This window comes from Nematolebias whitei, chromosome 1 (genome assembly GCF_014905685.2).
Source record: "Nematolebias whitei isolate Nwh7 chromosome 1, NemWhi1, whole genome shotgun sequence".
Taxonomy (NCBI): Eukaryota; Metazoa; Chordata; class Actinopteri; order Cyprinodontiformes; family Rivulidae; genus Nematolebias; species Nematolebias whitei.
In genome coordinates this window covers 10,454,495-10,475,863 of record NC_056498.1, presented here as the reverse complement: position 1 = coordinate 10,475,863, position 21,369 = coordinate 10,454,495, and the positions used below count along the sequence as shown (strand labels likewise).

The window sequence follows — 21,369 nt, the reverse complement described above, 5'->3', positions numbered from 1 at the left end:
GCTTGCTGAGAGGCAGCAGCTCTACCAGTTGCGCCACCGTGCTGCCCGCAATTAAACATCCATCCATTATCTTTTACCTGTTTCTTCCTTTTGGGTCACAGGGGTCACCGGTTTCCATGTCCAGCAGTCACTGTGTGAGAGGCGGGGTACACCCTGGACATGTCTCCGGTCCATCACAGAGATACATAGAGACAGATGAGAGAAACAACCATTCACTCTCTCTCTCGCCTAGGGACAATTTAGAGTTACCAATCAGTCTAACATGCATGTTTTTGGTCTGTGGGAGGAAACTGGAGTACCCGGAGAAAACCCACACAGCAGAGAGAGAACATGCAAACTCCACCCAGAAAGGCCCCTGGATGGGATTTGAACCAGCGACCTTCTTGCTGAGAGGAAGCAGCTCTTCCAACACCATGCTGCCCATTTTGTACTACCGTATTTTTCGGCCAATAAGTCACAGTTTTTTTTTCTTCCATAATTTACATGCCCTGCAACTTAAGAGGCCGAAGCAAAGTATTTATGGATTTTTCCCCATATTTATAAACCAATTTTTGGCTGAGATATGAGTATTTTCATTCATTCTGACCGAAAAAAAAATTGATCAGGTCCACCACTTTCAGCCACTTTATGGCAGCAGAGTAGTAGTAGCAGTATGGCATGCCGTTGTATCATGTAATAGGTAAACGTGGCTATAATGACAAATTCAAAAAAGTTCAAGACAAAAACAACTGGGCTTTATTTATTAAACTTTACTTTATTGTTTTATTCTTCAACTTTTTTTGAGTTTACCATGTCCTGGATGACTGAGGATCTTCATCTATTAATGACACAATCGGCTTGCCATAGTCCACCTTCGTTCTGCTCGATGCTTAGAGCAACCCGTCAAAACAGCTGCACCGCCCCGGCAAAATGCAGCTTATTTGACCGTTAAAGTGCATTTATTAAGCAAATATTAGACTGAGACACACATTTACTATAATTTCGAGCAAACAAATAATTGTTTTTAAGTGTTAATCTTGTTAAATTTTTGTTAAAGTCTTCCTGTGCACGCTCCCGCGGCTGCCATTTGGCAGCCAATCAATTTTTGGCACATCGGTCAGCGGTGAAGCGTAACAAACGCGACGAGTCAGCGGTGACGCATAATAGATGCGATGTATACGGCGAAGCGACATATTTATGGATTTTTCCACTTTTTTAGACATATTTGGACTAATGTGACTTATAGGGCGGTGTGACGGGTATGGCGGAAAATACGGTAATTACCATAAATTAATTAGCAACAGGTCAGTAAGAGGACTGGGTATAAAAAGACTTGTAGAGAGGCTGAACCTGTCAGAAGTAAAAATGGGCAGAGGTTTACAGTTTACCAGAGAAAAAAATATCTGAAAGTTGTGGAACAAATTTTGAATAATGTTCCTTGACAGAAAATGTGTTAAGACTTTAAATATCTCTTCATCTTCAGTTTATAATATGAACAAATAATTTAAAATTCTTAAACATTTGAGTTTAAAGAAGAGGCTAAGTCAACAATGTCGAGATGTTTGGGCCCTCAGGGGCCACTGCATTAAAACCAGGTCTGGTTCTGTTCTGGGCTCAGGAACACTTCCACAGATCACTGTCTGTAAACACAGTTCATCCACAGATGCTGCTTAAAGCTCTATCAGACAGAGAAGAAGAATGTCTGTGGATCTGGAAAAGAACCATTTCAAATGGAGGTATGGGAAGCTTATACATCTGGAAAGGAACCATCAATGCAGAATATCATGAACAGGTTTGATCAATAAATGCTCCTGTCAAGGCAACATCTTTTGCAGGGAAGATCTTGTATATTTCAGCAAGACGGTGGCTCAGTTGGTAGAGCTGTTGCCTCACAGCAAGAAGGTCATTGGTTCATATCTCAGCCAGGGACCTTTCTGGGTGGAGTTTGCATGTTCTCTTCGTGCATGCGTGGGTTTTCTCCGGGTACTCCAGTTTCCTCCCACAGATTAAAAACATGCATGTTAGACTGATTGGTAACTCTAAATTGTCTCTAGGTGTGAGTGAGAGAGTGAATGGTTGTTTGTCTCGTTTGTCTCTATGTGGCCCTGTGATGGACTGGAGACCTGTCCAGGGTGTCCCGCTCACACAGTGACTGCTGGACATGGACACCAGTGACCCGAAAAGTAAGAAGCGGGTAAAAGATGACAGATGGTTGGATGGAAATTTTCTGCTCTTTCGTAACATCTTGTTTTATTTAAATCAGAGAAAAGTCTAGAGCAGATATTAAGGAGCAGAGTGAGGACGTTCAGCTTCTTACCATGTTGGAACCTTTTTTGAACCAGGTGAGAGTCAGCGGGGGGTTTCCAGCCCATTTACAGTTGAGGGTGACGTCTGAGTCTACGTCGACTGTCTTTGGCTGCGGCTCCACCAGCAGGATGGGCCCAACTGGAGACAGACATGTTCCCTGTTAGCTTTGAGGAGCGCTGCTAAGAAAGAAACAATAACGATGTGGTTTCTCTAAAACCCCCCCACCCCACTGCACAGCTCCAGGCTGTAGGGAGGTGAGGCGAGTGGGGTGACTCACAGTGGACGTCTACAAAGATGCTGACGTTGGTCTTTCCAACAGCGTTGAACACCAGACAGGAGACGGGCTCGGTGAAGAAGGAGTGGTCAGCCTTGGTGGTGAACACGCTCTCCCTGGCGCCCTGCAGCACCACACCGCCTTTAGCCCACCTGCGGATCAAACACTCCGTCACATGCCTCATAAAGCACAGTTCTGTCTGAGCTTTCAAAACCTTGATTTAGTTTGATTTTATTTAACGTACACAGAAACAACAGATTTCCTCTGATGGACGACTGTGGTCAACAAGAGACAGATCCAGGCTGCTCACAGAAAACCGTCCGTGGAGGAAGCCACAGAGCCATGACACATTCCTGCTTTAACATATACACCTTTAATGGAGGCTCCTTTAACATTCAACCTTGACTCCACTCACACATCACCACCAGCCTGAAGACCCAGACCACAAAGCCGCAATACTTGGCTGGTCTATGTCAGGGCTATTCAACTAAACTGCTCAGGGGCTAGACATCCAGCAGTTACTGTCATTAAGTAAGTTTAAGTTTGTTTATGGCTTAAAATCTAGTTTTATTTAAAAATGAACCCATTGGTGGGCCTAACTGAGCTCACCAGTGAGCCTGGTTTGGACCCTGGGCCACCAGTTGAATAGCCCTGGTCTATCTACTTCTTTGTCTCACTTTAGCACTTTCATAATATAAAAATACATTTACATCAAGCTGTATATTTACAAACTAATATTATACTAAAACAAAAAATACAAGCAGTATGCCAATGTGGAGCAGCGGTAGGGCAGCTGACTTTCAATCATAAAAATCACAGGTTTGATTCCTCACCATGTCCTCATGTTGCAGTGTCTCTGAGGAAGACACCTGCTCAGCTGCCCGCTGCTCCACCGGTGGGTTGCTTAATTTTCAAGTTATCCAGATCACAAGATTTACATATATGGCAGCAGCCATCTTAGATTTTGATGTGGCAACCCAAAAAACCCTCACTTATTTTTCAAGTTATCCAGATCACACCATGAACGGACAGAGGGACAGACAGAGAAAGGGAGGGTATTTCCAATTCCCCCTCTTTGCTCCACGATGGGAGACAATAATGCTGGTATTCAGTATATCAACAGCAGTTCAACACCTCTGAGTGGTAAGGACTACCAGCAAGCAAGGGACCTGATGAAGACCAAGGAACTCTTCACAAGTTGTGAAGAGGTAAATATCAAAGTAATAAAAATAATTCAATCCATGAATATATTCTGTTTTTACATTATATAAAACCAAGATTGTTTTCCTGCCTTCATTAGTTTGGATTAGTTTAGGTTGAAATATGACTTAAAATAAAAAGCAAAACAAATGATAAATTACAGGAAGTTAGGCGACAATATAAAAAGATAACCAGAAGGTTGAATATTTTTGCAACTCATTGTAGTTATATTTTATAAATATTATGAAGTTGTTCAGTGAAGGCACTGAAAACCTTTTTTCTAATGATAAAACATTCAAAAATGGTTAAGAAATTAATTTAAAATTTTAAAGCATTCAATTTTTTTTACTTATTTTATTTTGAAACTTTATATGAAACAAATCAAGGGTAGCTAGAAGAAAACTTATTTCCTAGACTGATACACTTGCCCACTATCTAATTAGTAAGTGTAGATTGGCCCCAAAGCACCAAAGATATGAGAAAGAAACATACCTGTAGCCCATAATGGGGGGGTTGGCATGAGCCTGGCATGTGAAGGTGACTCTGTCCCCTTCTAGGGCAGACCGAGGCTCAATAGACAAGGTCACTGTTGGTTTATCTGGAAGGAGACGGACCACATGGACCTTACTGCTGTACATTAAATACATGCTGTCATTCAGTGGATAATCTAATAATCTGATGCTAAATACCCCCCAAGTCATGCTCAGTAAAAGCTTGAAAAATAAACACCTGCAGGCAGATGTTCTGCAACTAACTTCATTTTTGAAGAACTCTGCTGAAATTAGCTGAAGAAGCTGAAGCTGAGCTGATAAAGTAAATAAATAAATAAATCAGAGAAGACGCCCAATCAGAGCACAAGTTCAAGATAATTCAGCATAAGTGAAAAGCTAAAATGACAAGAACAGTAGCTAAATGCTAAAATTAGCCAAAAATAAAAAAGCAAAAAGTACAACAAACAAAAATAGATGCTTTGCCAATTTTTTCCCCACATAATTTTTTAGGTTAAATAGTGTGAAAAGTATAAAAGTTGAAAGAATGGTGGGCTGATGTCCCTCCAGCTGCTGAAAGATGTGAATAGTGAGTTTGTTGTTTTGCTTTTCTTGACCGGAACTAAACAGGAAATACAACTGAACCTTAGCGTTTTTGGTGAAAGATGTTCAGATGAGTAGACGTTAAAGTGTGGGGAAGAAGACAGGTAGGGTTTTTATTTATTTTTTGGCTTGTTTGAGGAAAAGCAGTGACAGCATCTGGTGAATGGGGGGAGCAATTTATCCACCACCAGGTGCAGTGGTGGAGCCAAGGGGTGGTCAATGGTGGCCTTACCCACCATAGATTACTCTTTGGCCACACCAAGGGCCACCCTAATCATTTGAGGAAACTATACTTTTAATTGGAATAAAAAGCTAGAAAGTATAGTTCCTCAAATTATGGGGTGGCCAGTTTACATAGATACTAGTGTTTCCCCTCCCATTAAACAAGGAGGGCGCCCCGCCCAGTCAACAGAACCGAGCGCCCTGCCTGTCACTGCCCGAAAAGTATGTGCTCTATCTCTGCCGATCTTCATGTTGCTAATTTACGCCACTCGTATTTCCGTTAAAATCACTGACGTATTTACGTCATTGGTTAAGACGATATGTGACGCATTAGACCTGACCACCCAGCCTGGGCTGAATGAGAAAAACACTGCAAGATACAGAATGAATTCTTTTCATGGTGAAACAGTGCCGCTCAGTGGTGAAGCTGCATATCATTTTAACCATGACGTAAATATGTCAATATATGCCAACCACTTATATGAAGGGCCACCTGCATCATGAAGGACCCCACTCACCCAGCACACACACTTTTTGCCCCGTTCCCCTCAGGCAGGAGGTTGAGGTGCATTAAGTGTAGAACCACTAGGCTGAGGAACAACTTCTACCCTGAGGCTGTTAGACTCATGAGTAACTAACCAGGATAATCACCGTGAAAAAAATCATATCATGCTGCTGCTGATCTGTTTCATGTTGCTGTGTTCATTCATACTCATCTGCTCACACAGACTCATGTTCGTGCAGCTGTTTGGCGTATTGTTTTTATACTACTAGTGCTTAGGGTATTTTTATTTACCATTTTTTTTGTTCATATCTTAGATCTTATTACTGTTTTTCTTTTACATTTTATACTTTTGTTGGCTGTAACTGGGACCATGTGTACACAATTTCATTCGCACCACATAATAATAATAATAATAATGTCATCACATTGTCATCACTGTATGTTTCCATACAATGGCGAAATTAGTCTCTGCATTTAACCCATCCACCACCAGGTGGTGCAGTGGGCAGCTATTGAAAGTGCCCCAGGAGCATTTTGAGGATAAGGTGTGCAGTGACCGGGGATCGAACCTAGGACTTTCGGGTCCCGAGCCAGCTGCCCTGCCTCTACGGCGTGAATGATAAATAAAGAAACTTGAATCCTTGAATCTGCCAATTAATTGTGTGTCATGTCCAATATTACTTTGAAAAAACGCATAAGAGCGAGTTCGCAAAAGTTGAACCGATAGGGGCGGTGATGCCCTCTCTTATGCCCAGAATCAGAAACACATCAAAACAGAAGCCGAAACGGTGCTTATTTTTTAAGTTATCCAGCTCACAAGTTTAACATGTATACATATATGGTGGCATCCATCTTGGATTTTGACTTGGCAATCCAATTCCTTAAGGTTCGCACATACTCGAGTGTACGTCAGTCCGTGGAGGTCCGTGTGTACCGGACTAGACTCAAAGTGGACGCCCTCAGGGCATGTCCGTGCAAAGATAAATTTTTCCGACCGCGTGAGCGTACTCGGTGTCACACAATAAACTGCCCGGCGACGGACTGCTTTGTATGTGACACCAATGTATTAAATCCCCCTTCTTCATCCGTGGTCTGGTTTAATGGCTTTTTCTTTTGTTTTGTTTTTTTTGCCAAGAGGCAAGTGATCTCTTCCTCCTTCTCCGTTGATGTCATGACTGAAATTGTTAGAAATTAAGGAATTTGTCACGAGAGAATTAAAATCAGGTCCAGTGTGGCTGCAGGAGGGTCTGGAGATTTCTCAGTGGGCCGGTCTGATGTGTGGACTGCAGGGCCAGCACTCCCTGTTTTTGTGTTTTTTTTTTTTTTTTTGGGGGGGGGGGGGGAGAACTTTTTATTAACAACATATAAACACAGGCCCCCTCTGCAACGGGGGCTGCCAGCTCTTGTTTTTTTTTTTTGCGGCCTGTCAATCAATCTAGTAGGCATGTCAGCAAATGACCAATTAGCTAATTTAATTTGTCCCGAAGGTAAACGCTCCTTGCCTTCGAAGCTGACTGCAGCCGCTCAGGGTGTACGCTCGAGTATGAAGTCTCAACCGTCTGCAGACAGAGTGCAGAGTTTCAACACGGACTGAGGTCCGCACGAGTCTGTAGGAGCCTTTATGCCTAGATGTAGCCACACACTGTCCAACAGTGGAATGGAAAATGGAAGTTGGTGCCTCATTTATTTTTTAAGTTGTCATGCTCATGACATGCATGGACGGTGCTCTGCGACGGGGGATAACAACATACGCAACAGAGCTGAACATTTTCATATAAGATTAGTTAAAATATCACAGACTATGCTGAAGTAGCTTGATTGCAAAAACGCTCTGGAAGAAACTGTAAGCAGGAACAAGTTGTGTGTCTCTGTGGGTGAAATCTCTGTTTTCTTTATTTAGTTTCAGGAAAGAGTCTTACGGTGCACATTTAGGGTGACAGTTGTGCTTTTTCCAGAGGAAACAGCCAGGTTGGTGGCCACACAGCTGTAGTTCCTCCCAGTGTCCGTGTCGACAGGGTGGATAGGAAGGTAGCTGCGCGTTGTCACCCTCTTCCTGTCTGGAAGCACCTCCTGGTGATCAGAGCACAAAAAGGGGCGGGGTTTGTTTCCAAAGCAGACAAAGTGCTGCCCAGCACTTTCTGAGTTTAATATGTGTGGAGCTTACAGTGATGCTGACGGCCCCCTCCGCAGGAAGACCGTCTTTAAGCCACTCGATTATTGAAGACGGTTTGGCCCCTCGAGATACACAGCTCAGGTTGTAGAACTCCCCCGCGTTCAGCAGCACCTCTGGACCCCCATCGATCACCGGGTCGTCTGGGGGGACTGAAGCGGGGACAATGCATGGTTAGAAACACATCTAACATCGTCCACCGACACACGAAGGAACACAAACGTACTGAGGACGGTGAGTTTGGCTCTTCTGGACCTCAGCGCGGCGTCGGGGGCCTGGCACTCGTACAGCGCGTCATCAGACAGGTCTGCAGACAGGATCTCCAGGTTGTACTGACCCAGCTCCTGGACCCGCAGCACACGGTACCTGGGCCAGGCTGAAACACACAGAAGAAACAAATGCACATTTCAGTTTGCAGAGTTTCCTACATGTTATTGAAAATTGTCAGACTTTTTGTTTTTTATCAATTTTTGAATCATTTTTTAACATCAAACATTTGTTTAGTGGAACTGTGTGAAGCTGAATCAACGTTTACAGTCGATGTGAAGCTTTTTGTTTTACTGTCAATATTTTAAACTGCATGTTTTATTTTACTGATTTGTACAGCGAAACATCCAGCGCATTTTGACGGGTACTAAAACATTTTGTTTTTGTAACTTTTATATTTCTCAAAATGTTTAACTTCATTTACAAATAAATTTATTAACACATAGAAATACATTTACATTTATTTTTTAAAAATGTAAACAGTTTTTTAAAATCTACTTCAGCACACCGGCTCTGTGCTTGCTTCTTCAGCTGCTTTTAGTTTTGAGCTACTATATCACTCTCTTTTAATTAGCCTTTTGCTACTTTAAGTTATAATTCTGTTCCCTTTACCTTTTAGCTAGCCTTTAGCTTTTAGCTATCTATCTGCTACAATTACATTTTAGCTAGCCTTTTGTTACTTTAGATAAAATTGTGTTAAGTTAAGCTTTTATCTGGTCTTTTGCTAGTTTTAGCTTATAGTTATCATTCTACTTTTTCCTTCTTCTTTCCGCTGCTCCCTTCTTCAGGGGTCGCCACAGTGAACTAACTCGCAGGAAGACGATTATTTTTACACTGGATGTCCTTCCTGACACAACCACAACAACCACAGACCACCGAGCTACCACAGTCCTCTGTGTGGAGCAGAGAGCTGCTATCTAGGGTGCCCAGGGGAGCAGATGGTGGGGGTTAAGGACCTTGCTCAAGAGCCCAGAGTGGGGCAAATGAGGGTGGAGGCAGATGTGGGTGTTTCACCTTTCCCACTGACATTTTGATGTCAGTCCAGGGAGTCGAACCGGTGACCTTCTGATCACAAGCTCTCCCTCTCTTATTTTTGCGCCACCACTCCCCCCTTAGTTATCATTCTACTACTTTTACCTTTTAGCTAGCCTGTTCCTACTTTTAGCTACTATTCTGTTGTTAACTTTTAAGTTGACCTTTTAGATAGCATTTTTAGCTACCACTCTGTTCAGTTCAGTTTTAACAAGCCTTTATCTAGTTTTAGCTACCATTCTGCTACTTTACCTTTTAGCTATCCTTGTGCTCCTTTAGCTACCATTCTGTAAGTTAGGCTTTTATCTGGCCATTTGCTCATTTTAGCTTTTAGTTATCATTCTACTACTTTGACCTTTTAACTGGCATTTTGAGACTTTTAGCTATTATTCTTTTAAGTTTAACTTTTATCTGGCCTTTTACCAATTTTAGTTTTAAGCTAGTCTTTTGCTACTTTTACCATTTACCTACCCTTCTAAAACCTTGAGCTTTTAGCTAGTCTATTGCTACTTTTAGCCCTTAAATGCATTTGCTCTTTTTAGTTTTTAGGTAGAGTTTCACTACTTTTTGCTACCATTCTGCTACGTTTAGCTTTAAGCTAGTATTTTCCTTTTAGCCTTTAGCTAATTTCTGTTTCTTTTAGCTTTTTTAACTCAGTAGCAGGGCAGCATGGCGGCGCAACTGGTAGAGCTGCTGCCTCTCAGCGAGCAGGTCCTTGGTTCAAACCTCGGTCCAGGGGCCCTTCTGGGTGGAGTTTGCATGTTCTCTCCATGCATGTATGGGTTTTCTCCGGGTACTCCAGTTTCCTCCCACAGACCAAAAACATGCATGTTAGGCTGATTGGTAACTCTAAATTGTCCCTAGGTGTGAGTGAGAGAGTGAATGGTTGTTTGTCTCTATGTGTCCCTGTGATGGACTTGCGACCCGTCCAGGGTGTACCCCGCCCCTCGCACAGTGATGGCTGGACATGGGCACCAGCGACCCCCGTGACCCAAAATGGAATAAGCGGGTAAAGAAAATGGATGGATGGATGGAACTCAGTAGCAGCTTCGTCAGCCGTCATTCAGCCCTCGGCGTTCCCACTGATTTTTCTCACAAAATGAGATTCCTCTAGTTTCATGATGTTTCGCCTCCACCTGGTGTCTGCTGGCTCCTCCTCTTCAAATGGACCCACCCACAGGTCACATGGCCTAACCAGCCAAATAAGCATGTGGTCTGCGACACCACGCAGCTTTTATCCAGCTGGTTAGAAAACATCAGATCTGTGTCATGACCGAGGCAGAAATCTGTCTTTTTTAGCCTCAGCCCAAAGGCCACCAGGGAGAAGTGTGTGTCCACACAATACCAAAAACACACACTGGACCAGACATGCACACTCACACACAGCTGTTTCCTTCTCCCCGTCCAGCTGTGCTGCCGCTCTGCATTCTCACCGGTAGGTGGAGCCCACGCTCTGGCAGCAGTGTGTGTGTGTGTGTGTGTGTGTGTGTGTGATGACAGCAGTGTTTCAGAGGACTCAAAACGATTCCGATCCACTGTGCAGAATTTATTTAGTCTCTGCTCAGTTCACACATTAAGTTCTGTGCTGTTGTTTACATGTGCAGCCTCAGAGCAGAGTTTTACTGCTTGCTCAACCCTGCGTGCTTTGCATGTGTCTGTGTGCGTCTGTGTGTGCATGTGTCTGTGTGTACGTTTGCTTTTTAAATACTTGCATTTGTATGCAAAATGTTAGGGGCAAAAGAGCACATGAACAGCTCAGAGTAGCAGTAACGTGTTCATTCATATTTATCAGCCACCTCTGAAAGGCAGTGCATAAAACAGGGATATTTACCTGGCGACACTTCAGTCTGGCCCACTTCATAAAAATAATACTTTTTTTTTTTTTTTTGGTTCTGGTTATTGCATTCATGATTCAATGCAATAAAATAAACAGATTTAAAAGGTAACAGATCATTGTAATACTTGGTTTATTTACATAATGACTTTAATCGCTGATGTCCGGCCCCCGAGCTGCTGCTTTCAGAAACTGCGGCCCCTTGAGCAGTTTAGTTGAATAGACCTGGCATAAAATAATGTTTTTCTTCTGCCTGTTAGCAAAATATCCCATGAGCCATTAGATAGATTTAATTAAATCATTCAGAAAATATCACTATCAATCTAATTCAAGATGGCCACTATAAGTAATCAACAACAGCCAAAAGAACGAGCAGTGTGCTGATGTCCCCCGTCGCTGAGGGGTTTGAATAATGAATGTTGGTAGTTTTTGAGATGAGTGTTTTTCTGGACTGGAATGGAAGAGTGAAGGCAATAAAACCTTATTGTGTTTGGTGAAAGATATTCAAGTGAGTAGGAGAGACACTGTGCAGAAGAAGAGAGGTAGGTTTTGTTGCTTATATGAAGCCATTCAGTCCCTATACATGAGGTGTGAGAGTTTGGTTCTCATTGCTGGCAGCAAGTCAGACCCCTTCAGGGTGGGAGTTGGACTCCACCAGGGCTGCCCATTGTCACAGATTCTGTTCATAACTTTTATGGACTGAATGTCTCTCAGTGCAGTCAGGGAGAGGAGGGAGTCTGGTTTGGTGGCCTCAGGATTCCATCTCTGCTTCTTGCAGATGATGTGGTCCTGTTGGCGTCATCGTACCGTGATCTTCAGCTCTCAATGGAGCAGTTTGCAGCTGAGTGTGAAGCAGCTCAGATGAGAATCAGCACCTCCAAATCTGACGCCATGGTCCTCTGTCAGAAAAAAGGTGGACTGCTCTCTTCAGGTCAAGTATGAGGTTCTGCCTCAAGTGGAGGAGTTCAAATCTCAGGGTTTTGTTCATAAGAGAGGGAAGAATGGAACATGAGATTGACAGACGGACTGGTGCAGCATCTGCAGTATTGTGGAATCTGTGCCGGTCCGTTGTGGTGAAAAGAGAGCTAAGCTGTAAGGTAAAGCTCTCTGTTTACCAGATGATCTATGTTCCTACCCTTAAACTATGGTCATGAACTCTGGGAAGAGACTGAAAGAACGAGACTGTGAATGCAAACGGTCAAAATGACATTCCTCTGCAGGGTAGTTGGACTCTCCCTTAGAGACAGGGAGAGGTTCAGTTTTCAGGGAGAGACTCAGAATAGAGGCACTGCTCCTCCACATCCAGGAGGCAGTTGAGGTGGCTCAGGTATCTGGTAAAGACGCCTCCCTAGGGAGGTTCGACGAGCATGTCCAACTGGAAGGAAAACGTGAAGAAGACCCAGGACACACTGGAGAAACTTTAGCCCCTTATCCAAAGGGCTAGTTCTTGTTGGATCCTGTTGTGTCCGGTTCTGGTGGGACCTCTTTTTTTCTGTCTCCACAGTGTCCATAGTTCCCGTTTAGTGGGCGGATTGTTCACCTCTAGTGGGCGGATTATTAATATCAACGCACCTTACCAACTGGTGGCGCTAGTGCTACATTAAGCTCTTTTCTAAGCACCACTAACATGTATTAGAAGAAGAAGAGCTGGAAAACAACACACAACCAAAATGGATGACCTCCTTGATCTCCGCCCTCCACCAATGAATACGCCCCCTGACCAATCAGTGACCTACAATGTGCTGATGTCACATCTAGACCCAACAAGAACCAGACCTGGGACCTCAGAGAAGTAGGTCCCAAAAATGGGGTGGGTTCCACTGCTGAAGGCATTGTGGATAAACCACGCAATCGGCCCGAACTAGTTACATAGGAGCCCCAAAAGGCCCTGTGGATAAGGGGCTTTTGTCTCTCGGCTGACCTGGGAATGTCTTGGAGTCCTCCAAGAAGAGCTGGAAGAGGTGGCTGGGCCTTCCTGCTCAAGTTGTTCCCCCGAGATCCAACTCCAGAACAAGCGGATAGATGGATAGATTATATGAGGCGGTGCAGAGTGACGGATCCGGGCGAGAGGAGGGAGCAATTCTGTCTTCCACCAGGTGCAATGACAAAGTCAGGGGGTGGTCAACGGTGGCATTGTCCTTCATAGATTAATATTCAGCCACCCCACTGGCCATCCAGATCATTTGAGGAAACTATACTTTTAAGCAGTAAAAAAAAATCTAGAAACTAAAGTTTCAATGATTTCAAAGATGACAAAGTCCATGCTCAATAATCCAGGTATACAATCCAACATTTTTCAGTCAGGTCATCTGGACAGTTTCTTTTTTTATTTTTTGTGCTGAAAAAAAAAAAAAAAGAAACTGTCCAATGACCTGACTGAAAAATGTTGGATTTCAAAGATGCTTCAAGGAATGCAAGGCCTTTAATTCTGCCAAGCTTTGCTTCAATGGACTCAGCAATTACAGCTGATTAAAGCAGGCTAATGAAAGTCAAGAGGACGGTAGTAAAACAAGAGAGGGACAGGACGGACAAGGACAGCAGGAGGACAAGAGGAAGAGACGTGACGAGGAGAGGAAGAAGTGAGAGACAAGAGACGAGTTAAAAGAAGAAAAAGAAAGAGGGATTAGTGCATCAAAGGCTGCGTAAAAAACGAGAGCAAGGAAAGAAACAGGGATATAAGAGGAGGAGGTCACAGAGGAATAACAGCACAGAAAGACAGAGAGAGGAGATGAGAGCGTCCCACGTCCTCGAGTACACCTCAGAGCTCGGGACAACGTGGAGTTGGGGAGAGAAAGAGTGGAGCGAAACAACAAACACGAAGCAATCACATTTCACTGATGATACAAATACCTTTACTGAACAATCAGTTAAACATCTGGCCACATGTTTAGACCAGTAACTGAGCAACAGCTGTGTCTGCTTCCTTCCTCCAACCCCTCTACCCCACCCCACGGCACAAAAAAGAGCATTTCTCCAAACATTGGAGCTCAGTGAGGAGATGCATCACAGACAAAATCAGGTCAGCAATGGTCTCCACCATGTATACAGTATATATACACAAGTGTTTTGTATTTCTACCTGTTTGTATTAGTAATTATTTCTATCTTAACATGTGTTTTGTCTTTTCTTCTATAGAAAGTACACCTGGACCTGCCATTCTGTGTCTGATTGTCTCTCCTTCCTCTTCCTCTCATATCCCAGCTGGTCGAAGCAGATGGCCGTTCGTCCTGAGCCTGGTTCTGCTGGAGGGTTCCTCCTTTTAAAAGGGAGTTTTTTCCTTTCCACTGTTGCCTTTGTGCTTGCTAAGGATGGGAGAATGTGACGAAGTGAAGATTTAACTAAATCTACTGGTTTCCTTACATAGATAACGTTTACTAATTGGCTTTTTTATGTATATGAATGTTTCTGTTCAGTGCCCTGAGATGACTTCCGTTGTGAAATGGAGCTATAGAAATAAACTGAGGGTGGCACAGTTGGTAGAGCAGCCGTCTCTCAGTGAGCAAGTCACCAGTTCAAAATCCAGGCCGGGGACCTTTCTGGGTGGAGTTTGCATGTTCTCTCTGTGTATGCTGGGCATGTTAGACTTATTGGTAACTCTAAATTGTACCTAGGTGTGAGTGAGAGAGTGAATGGTTGTTTGTCTTGTTTGTCTTTATGTGTCCCTGTGATGGACTGGAGACCTGTCCAGGGTGTCCACTGCCTCTCGCACAGTGACTGCTGAATATGTGACCCAAAAAAGAAGAAGCGGGTAAAGATAATGGATGGATATAGTGTAGTTTTTACGTCGCAGTACGTACAGAAAAACTCCAAAACTCCAAACCTTCACTTTTCAAATCCTGCAGCGATGGGGGACATCATGTGTTGACTTGACTTTGACCTGAATTAATTTCACAATATACAGTAGTCCCTCGCTACTTCGTGGTTCGACTTTCGTGGACTTGCTTTTTCGTGGTTTTTCAAAGTAAGATTGTACACAACACATGTCTGTCAACTTTAATACAGTATTACTCACGTGATTGGGACAGTACTGGATACTGTACAGTAGAAAGTAAACGAAAAAATAAAATACTTTAGATAGGCGCTGCAATTTTGTAGTTTTCTCTCAATAAGCCTACACTGTATTCCCCCTCATAACAACTACATTTCCCAGAAGCCTACAGTGCCCCACCCAGAAGCCCCAGTGCCTTATGCTGAAATACTAGAGGGAAAGTTTTGATCTGATCCGAAAAACTTCAGTCCTTATTTATACAGTCCTTATTTATATATTTATATTTATAAATCTTATTTATTCATCTTTTGTTTTTATGCTGAAACCTGAAAAATAGTTGTGGGTATGGTAACAAGACTGTGTTTCATAATGATTTAGAAACACTTGATTTGAGTATAAATTTCCAGCAATGACAAAATGCTAATTACATTAGCTTTTCTAGCTAGCATCTATGCTAATTGCTAATGCTAATTTGGCACTTTTTCCCCCAATTTTTATAAACCATGAAAATATATAAATCAGTGTTCATTTATGTAAAAAAAAAAAAAAGGTCATTTAAGTTTCAAGATGATTGGAATGCATCAAAAATAGTTTTGTAGTTTTGTAGTAGCCTTCTGGTTCGTAATTGAATCGTGAGGCGTCTAAAGATTTCCAACCTCATGATGTTTGTCGTTTTTAAGTGTGGCCTGAACTTTACGAACAAATTCTTCATCAGTTTTAGACGTGCTGAGCACAGTGGAGGACGCCTGAGGACATCGGGTGGTGTCTCACCTCGGAGGTCTTCTCCGATGCCCAGAGCCAGGCCATCTTTGGTCCACTGAACAATGCCGGAGTAGTTGAAGACAACACAGGACAGGAGCACCCTCTGGCCCCGCACCACCGAAAGGTCTGCCGGCTCCTGGGAGAACCTTGCTGTCCTCACTGCTGCATGAGAACAAATTTGGGAAACAAAGAAAGAAAACAGAGATAAGTTAGGAACCCGTCTTTGTGTACACAGACCTCCTTTATGCTCAGTGTGAACACTGTCAGCATTCACTCTTACTAACCTTTGAAGTTTCTCTCCTATGTTTTTACAATCTAACTACTTCTGCTGTTTTATACGACAGAGCTTTAGGGGCACGCCAAGAAAAAAATATTAAAAGTCAGAAAATGACAAGAATAAAGTTGTAGTATTACAAGAATAAAGTCGAATAAAGTCTTAACATTACGAGAATAAAGTCGTACGAGACTTTTTTTTTAACAGCTGTCGTTAATTATTTTTTTCTTCCACGAGTCGGATTCACAATGCGACCTGTCAATCAATCCAGTAGGCGTGTCAGCAAATGACCAATCCGAAGCTTAATGAGTCGTAATATTATCCAAACTCCGACACGATAAAGCAGGGTTTACCACATTTTAACTGTGGTAAAATGAAGAATGTTTGTTAAACTTTATTGTTATTGACGCTCTTAATCAAAACGTGTTTCAATACTGCCACCTACTGTTGTGTTTTTGTATGCTGCTTCTGGGATGAATACGTGACGTCATTACGACATGACTATCGTTTTTGTTTCCGTTTGAAAACAGCGCTCAGTGAGCAAAACGGTGTGAGTGCAGCGCTGTTAGAGGTCTTCAATAAATATGCCAGAAAGAGGCTGAAGAGACCCATCGACTCACTTACAGGAGCATCTAGCTTCAGTCATTTACTGACATGCCTACTGGATTGATTGACAGGTCGCGTCGTGGCTCCGACTCGTGGGGAAATTTTTTTTTAACAATAACTGTAAAAAAAAGAAGTCTCGTACGACTTTATTCTCGTAATTCTATGACTTTATTGTCGTAATTTTATGTCTTGTCATTTTTATTCTTAGCGTGGCAATGTAATTAATTTTTTTTAGCGTGACACTAAAAAGTTCCGTCAAAGTTTTAACCATTCGTATACCAAAACATTCAGTTCGACTGAGAATAGTGCACAAAGCTTTATTGTAACTTCTATAATTTTCTAAATATTTACCTTAATTTAAGCAAACAACTCTCTTCAGTTCCTTCAAAAACATTCTTCTTTGTTTATTTTTGTCTTCTTATCCTACATTAGCATTTAACTATCCTTTGTTTCTTTTGCTGCTTTAAGCAACCACGTCGCTCCTTTTAAATTTTAGCTACAGTATAGCTAATTTCAGCTATTGTTTTGCTGGTATAGTTGCTTCAGCATTGGTTTGGCTACTTTTAGCTAAAAATGTACTCATATTAGCCTGTTTTGATAATTTTAGCCGTAAATTTTCTAATTGTAGCTAGAGTTTTGCTCATTTTACCAACACTTTTGCTAGTTTTAGCTAGCTTTGTTCATTTTAGAGTCAGTATGTTTAGCAAACTGTAGCACATGTTTTGCTAATTTGGGTATCTGTTTTGAAAGCTACTGTTTTATTATTTTATCTTTATCTTTTTTTTCTAATTTTAACTATTGCTTTATCAATTTTACCTATAGCATCTATTTAGCAAAATGTTACTATGCTTTTTCTGTTTTTGGCATCTGATTAGCTAATTTTAGCTATTCTATTGCTTAATTTAACTTAACTTTTGCTATTTTCAGTTATAGTTTTGCTCATTTGGGTAACAGTTTTGCTAGTATTAGCTGTTTTTAGCCGTTTTTAGCTCTGTCATGTTTGCAAAATTTTAGCATCTGTTTTGTTAATTTTAGCACCTGTTTTGTTAATTTTGGCATACGATTTGTACAATTTAGCATCTGTTTTGTTGATTTTAGCATCTGTTTTGTTAATTTCATCATCTGTTTAGCTAATTTAAGTATCCGTTTTGCTAATTTTAGTTTCAGTTTTGCAAACCGTTAGCATCTCTTTTCCAATTTTAGTATCTGTTTTGATAGTTTTAGCTGTTTTTTGGCTTGTTGCAACTTGAACAGTAGTTTCAGCTTCTTCAGCAGTCATTCATCCATCACGCTGTGTTTTGCAGTAAACGCAGCTTTTCCAGTGACTTGTGTGTTTTTATGTCTTCAAACGTGCCTCCCCTCAACAACAGACTCACAACGACCACATCTGATCGCTCCGTGGCTCGCAGCCACAAACCGAGCAACACAAACGAGCAGCATGGAGAGGCAGGGCTGGGGAGGGAACCAGAGCACAGTCAGAGAAATTTTAAAAAAGGATGCTGAATGGTGTGTGTGTGTGTGGGGGGGGGGGGGGGGCGCTTTGGAACACACTCAGAGGATCAAACTGGGAGCTTCAGCATTCACCCCGTCTGTTCTCAAATCCTGACTTTTTTTATGTCCCTCAGAAACCTCTGCCCCCCCCCCCCCCCCCAATTCTCCTTCATTCCTCCCTGTGAGTCATCTCCCAGGCCTCTGCTCCACAACCAAACTACAGTGACTGCCATTGTCTTCTGGACCCCGCTCTGTCTCTTTCAGCCTGTAGGCCACTATCACAGAAGACCACATACATAGTATGTATAAGCAAAAAAATACCCTCCCCCCCAACAAAAATCTGCTCCCCCACTGTGCGATGACGACTTGTAATTAGCTGTCCCCCAAAGGCAAAACACACATAAAGATTTATGTTAAATTTTCATTCTTTCCATTCTAGCTTTCATCCCCCTCCCCCTCCCTAGTTATTTCGAATAATCTTATCCAGTAGATCATTAACCCTCTGCTGCATTAACTCTCCCACCCCCCCCACCCCCGTTCTCCTCACCATGATGTTACCCAAATTGCTTTGCCTCCTTCACTGCTTTAGCTGGCTATATGTATGCATGCCCACTCCCCTCTTTCACTTTCTCCATCTATAATGCTGCCTATGAATGTCCTTTTGCAGCCACTCATTCTCACCCCCCACCACCACCCCCACTTCTCTGTTTCTAGACTTTCGGCGTGCCATTTTCTTTCCATATCCATCCATAATGGCAAATGTGCCCTTTTACCCATAATGCTTTCTATTTCTGTGCTCCTCCTCGCTCGTTGCTAGTTGGTGGTGGGGGTGGTTGTGGGGCGGCTGTGTAGGGGTGGACTGTCACAACTCATTTATCACATTAAATATCACCCCTCTGGCACTTTCTCCCTTCTCTCACACCCCACTCACTCCATTTTTTTCTTCACCTCCCACCATTTACATTTCTCACTTGTCCTCTTCACTTTTTTCCCTCCACCCTTCTCACCCCTCCGTCTACCTCTCTTATGCCCTCATATATGGCAGGCCGTTTTAATATAAAATCGAATTCACCCCACTTACATTCCAGATATCTGATATTGATTTATGACTATACATATTAGTTATTTAAGATATCTTTAATTATATATTTGACTAGACAAAATACTTAATTGAGATATCTCTAATTACATTCTGATTAGTATAAGGTATAGTATCAGGTGTGCAGTGGAGAGCATCCTGTGCTCGAGCATCAATGTGTGGCATGGAGGCTGCACAGCTGCAGAAAGAAAAGCTTTGCAGAGAGTGGTGAAGGCTGCACAGAAGACTGTTGGAGTTAGTCTCCCCACCATCACAGACATCTACACCTCCAGATGCAGGAAGAGGGCCACCTGCATCATGAAGGACCCCACTCACCCAGCACACACACTTTTTGCCCCACTCCCCTCAGGAAGGAGGTTAAGGAGCATTAAGTGTAGAACCACTAGACTGAGGAACAGCTTCTACCCTGAGGCTGTTAGACTCATGAATCTCTAACTAGAATAATCACTGTGAAAAACCACATCATGTTGCTGCTGATCTGTTTCATGTTGCTGCTGATCTGTTTCAATGTTGATGTGTTCATGCGTGCACATCTGCTCACAGACTCATGTTCATGTTTGTGCTGATGTTCAATGTTTTATGTTATGAGTGCTTAGTGTATATTTAGTTGATGTTTTTCTTAGTTCATATCTTAGATGTTATTACTGTTTTTCTCATACATTTTATTGTTGGATGTAACTGGGACCTTGTGTACATAATTTCGCTCCACCACATGTACCACGTGAGGTGCGAATGACAATAAAGAAACTCTGACTCTGATAAATGACGTCACCATTAAGTTCAAATTCAATTTAACACAATCCAGCCTGATTTGCTTTGTCAGAAACTTCAGAAGACTCAGGTGGAGGCCTCAACAATCGCCTGGATCAAAGACTACCTGACGGACAGACCACAGTTTGTGAGGCTGAAGGGTTGTCTAACCAGGTGGTCAGTAGCTCAGGAGCACCACAGGGGACTGTACTCTCACCATTCCTTTTCACTCTGTACACCTCAGATTTCCAGTACAAAACAGACTCCTGTCATCTGCAGAAATATTCTGATGACTCTGCAGTAGTCGGGTGTATCAGAGATGGACAAGAAGCTGAGTACAGGGAACTGGTGGACCACTTTGTGGCATGGTGTGGAAACAATCATCTCATCTTGAATGTGAACAAAACAAAGGAGATGATTGTAGATTTCAGGAGAATCAGGAACAGATCCAACCCTATTTTCATCATGGGAGAAGAAGTGGAGGTGGTGGAGAAGTATAAATACCTTGGAGTTAACCTGGACAATAGACTGGACTGGAGATACAACAGTGAAGCCGTCAACAAGAAGGGACAGAGCAGACTGTACTTCTTGAGGAAGCTGAAGTCCTTCAGTGTTTGCAGCAAGATGCTGCAGATCTTCTATAAGTCTGTTGTAGAGAGTGCCATCTCTTCTGCCATCATCTGCTGGGGGAGCAGCACCAGAGCAAGTGACTTCAAAAAGATCAACAAGCTCATAAAGAAGGCTAACTCAGTTCTGGGGACTCCTCTAGAAGCTTTGGAGATGATTGTACAAAGAAGGATTCTTCATAAAATGAAGAACATTATAGACAACCCTCAGCATCCTCTTCATCAGACTGTCATACAACAACAAAGTGTCTTCAGTCAGAGGCTTCTTCAAATCCGTTTTAGGACAGACCGCTACAAGAGATCCTTCCTGCCCACAGCCATCAGCATCTAGAACAACTCTTTAATGAAACCAGGATGATGAGGTACAAAAACATTTAATTTCCCTCTGGGATTAATAAAGTATTTTTGAATTGAATTCAATTCAATTCAATTCAAATTCAAAAATACTTTATTAATCCCAAAGGGAAATTATTTGTTGTAACTCGTTATCCTCATTTCATTAAGAGATGTTATAGATGCTGATGGCTGTTTGGAGCTCTTGTAAAGGTCCATCCCACAGTGGATCCTAAGAAACTGGCCACAGATGCCATCTGATCCGTCCACCGGCTGGCCTCTCGGTTCCTCCGGGCTGTAGGACCGCCCGAATGCTGGGCTGAACTCCTCCCAGAGCGATGGCCACTCCTCCCAGCAGTCTGCCGAGCTTGTCGCTGCGGACAGACAACTGTAGGTGCCGAGGGACGATCCTGTCCTTCCGCTGTCATGAGCCGTGCTTCCTGCTAGTTCCAGGATCTCAGTGGTCAGACACTCGAGCACAGCTGGCAGGTAGATGAGAATGCGTCCACAGAACATCCTTTTCAACTCATTTGAGATTTGGGACTGTAGTTGAGATATT

At 42.7% G+C, this 21,369-nt stretch overlaps 1 protein-coding gene across 1 annotated transcript in view; it reads right to left on the bottom strand.

Moving 5' to 3' along the window:
- kirrel1a (kirre like nephrin family adhesion molecule 1a) overlaps positions 1–21,369 on the bottom strand; it is a 77,160-nt gene that overhangs the window by 18,947 nt on the left and 36,844 nt on the right. The window contains exons 2-8 of the mRNA XM_037675086.1: positions 15,641–15,793; positions 7,975–8,124; positions 7,743–7,900; positions 7,498–7,648; positions 4,253–4,358; positions 2,564–2,712; positions 2,297–2,424 (exon numbers count right to left, since the gene is read on the bottom strand). Of these exons, the coding sequence (XP_037531014.1) occupies positions 2,297–2,424; positions 2,564–2,712; positions 4,253–4,358; positions 7,498–7,648; positions 7,743–7,900; positions 7,975–8,124; positions 15,641–15,793 (995 nt within the window). The remainder of the gene's footprint in view (positions 1–2,296; positions 2,425–2,563; positions 2,713–4,252; positions 4,359–7,497; positions 7,649–7,742; positions 7,901–7,974; positions 8,125–15,640; positions 15,794–21,369) is intronic.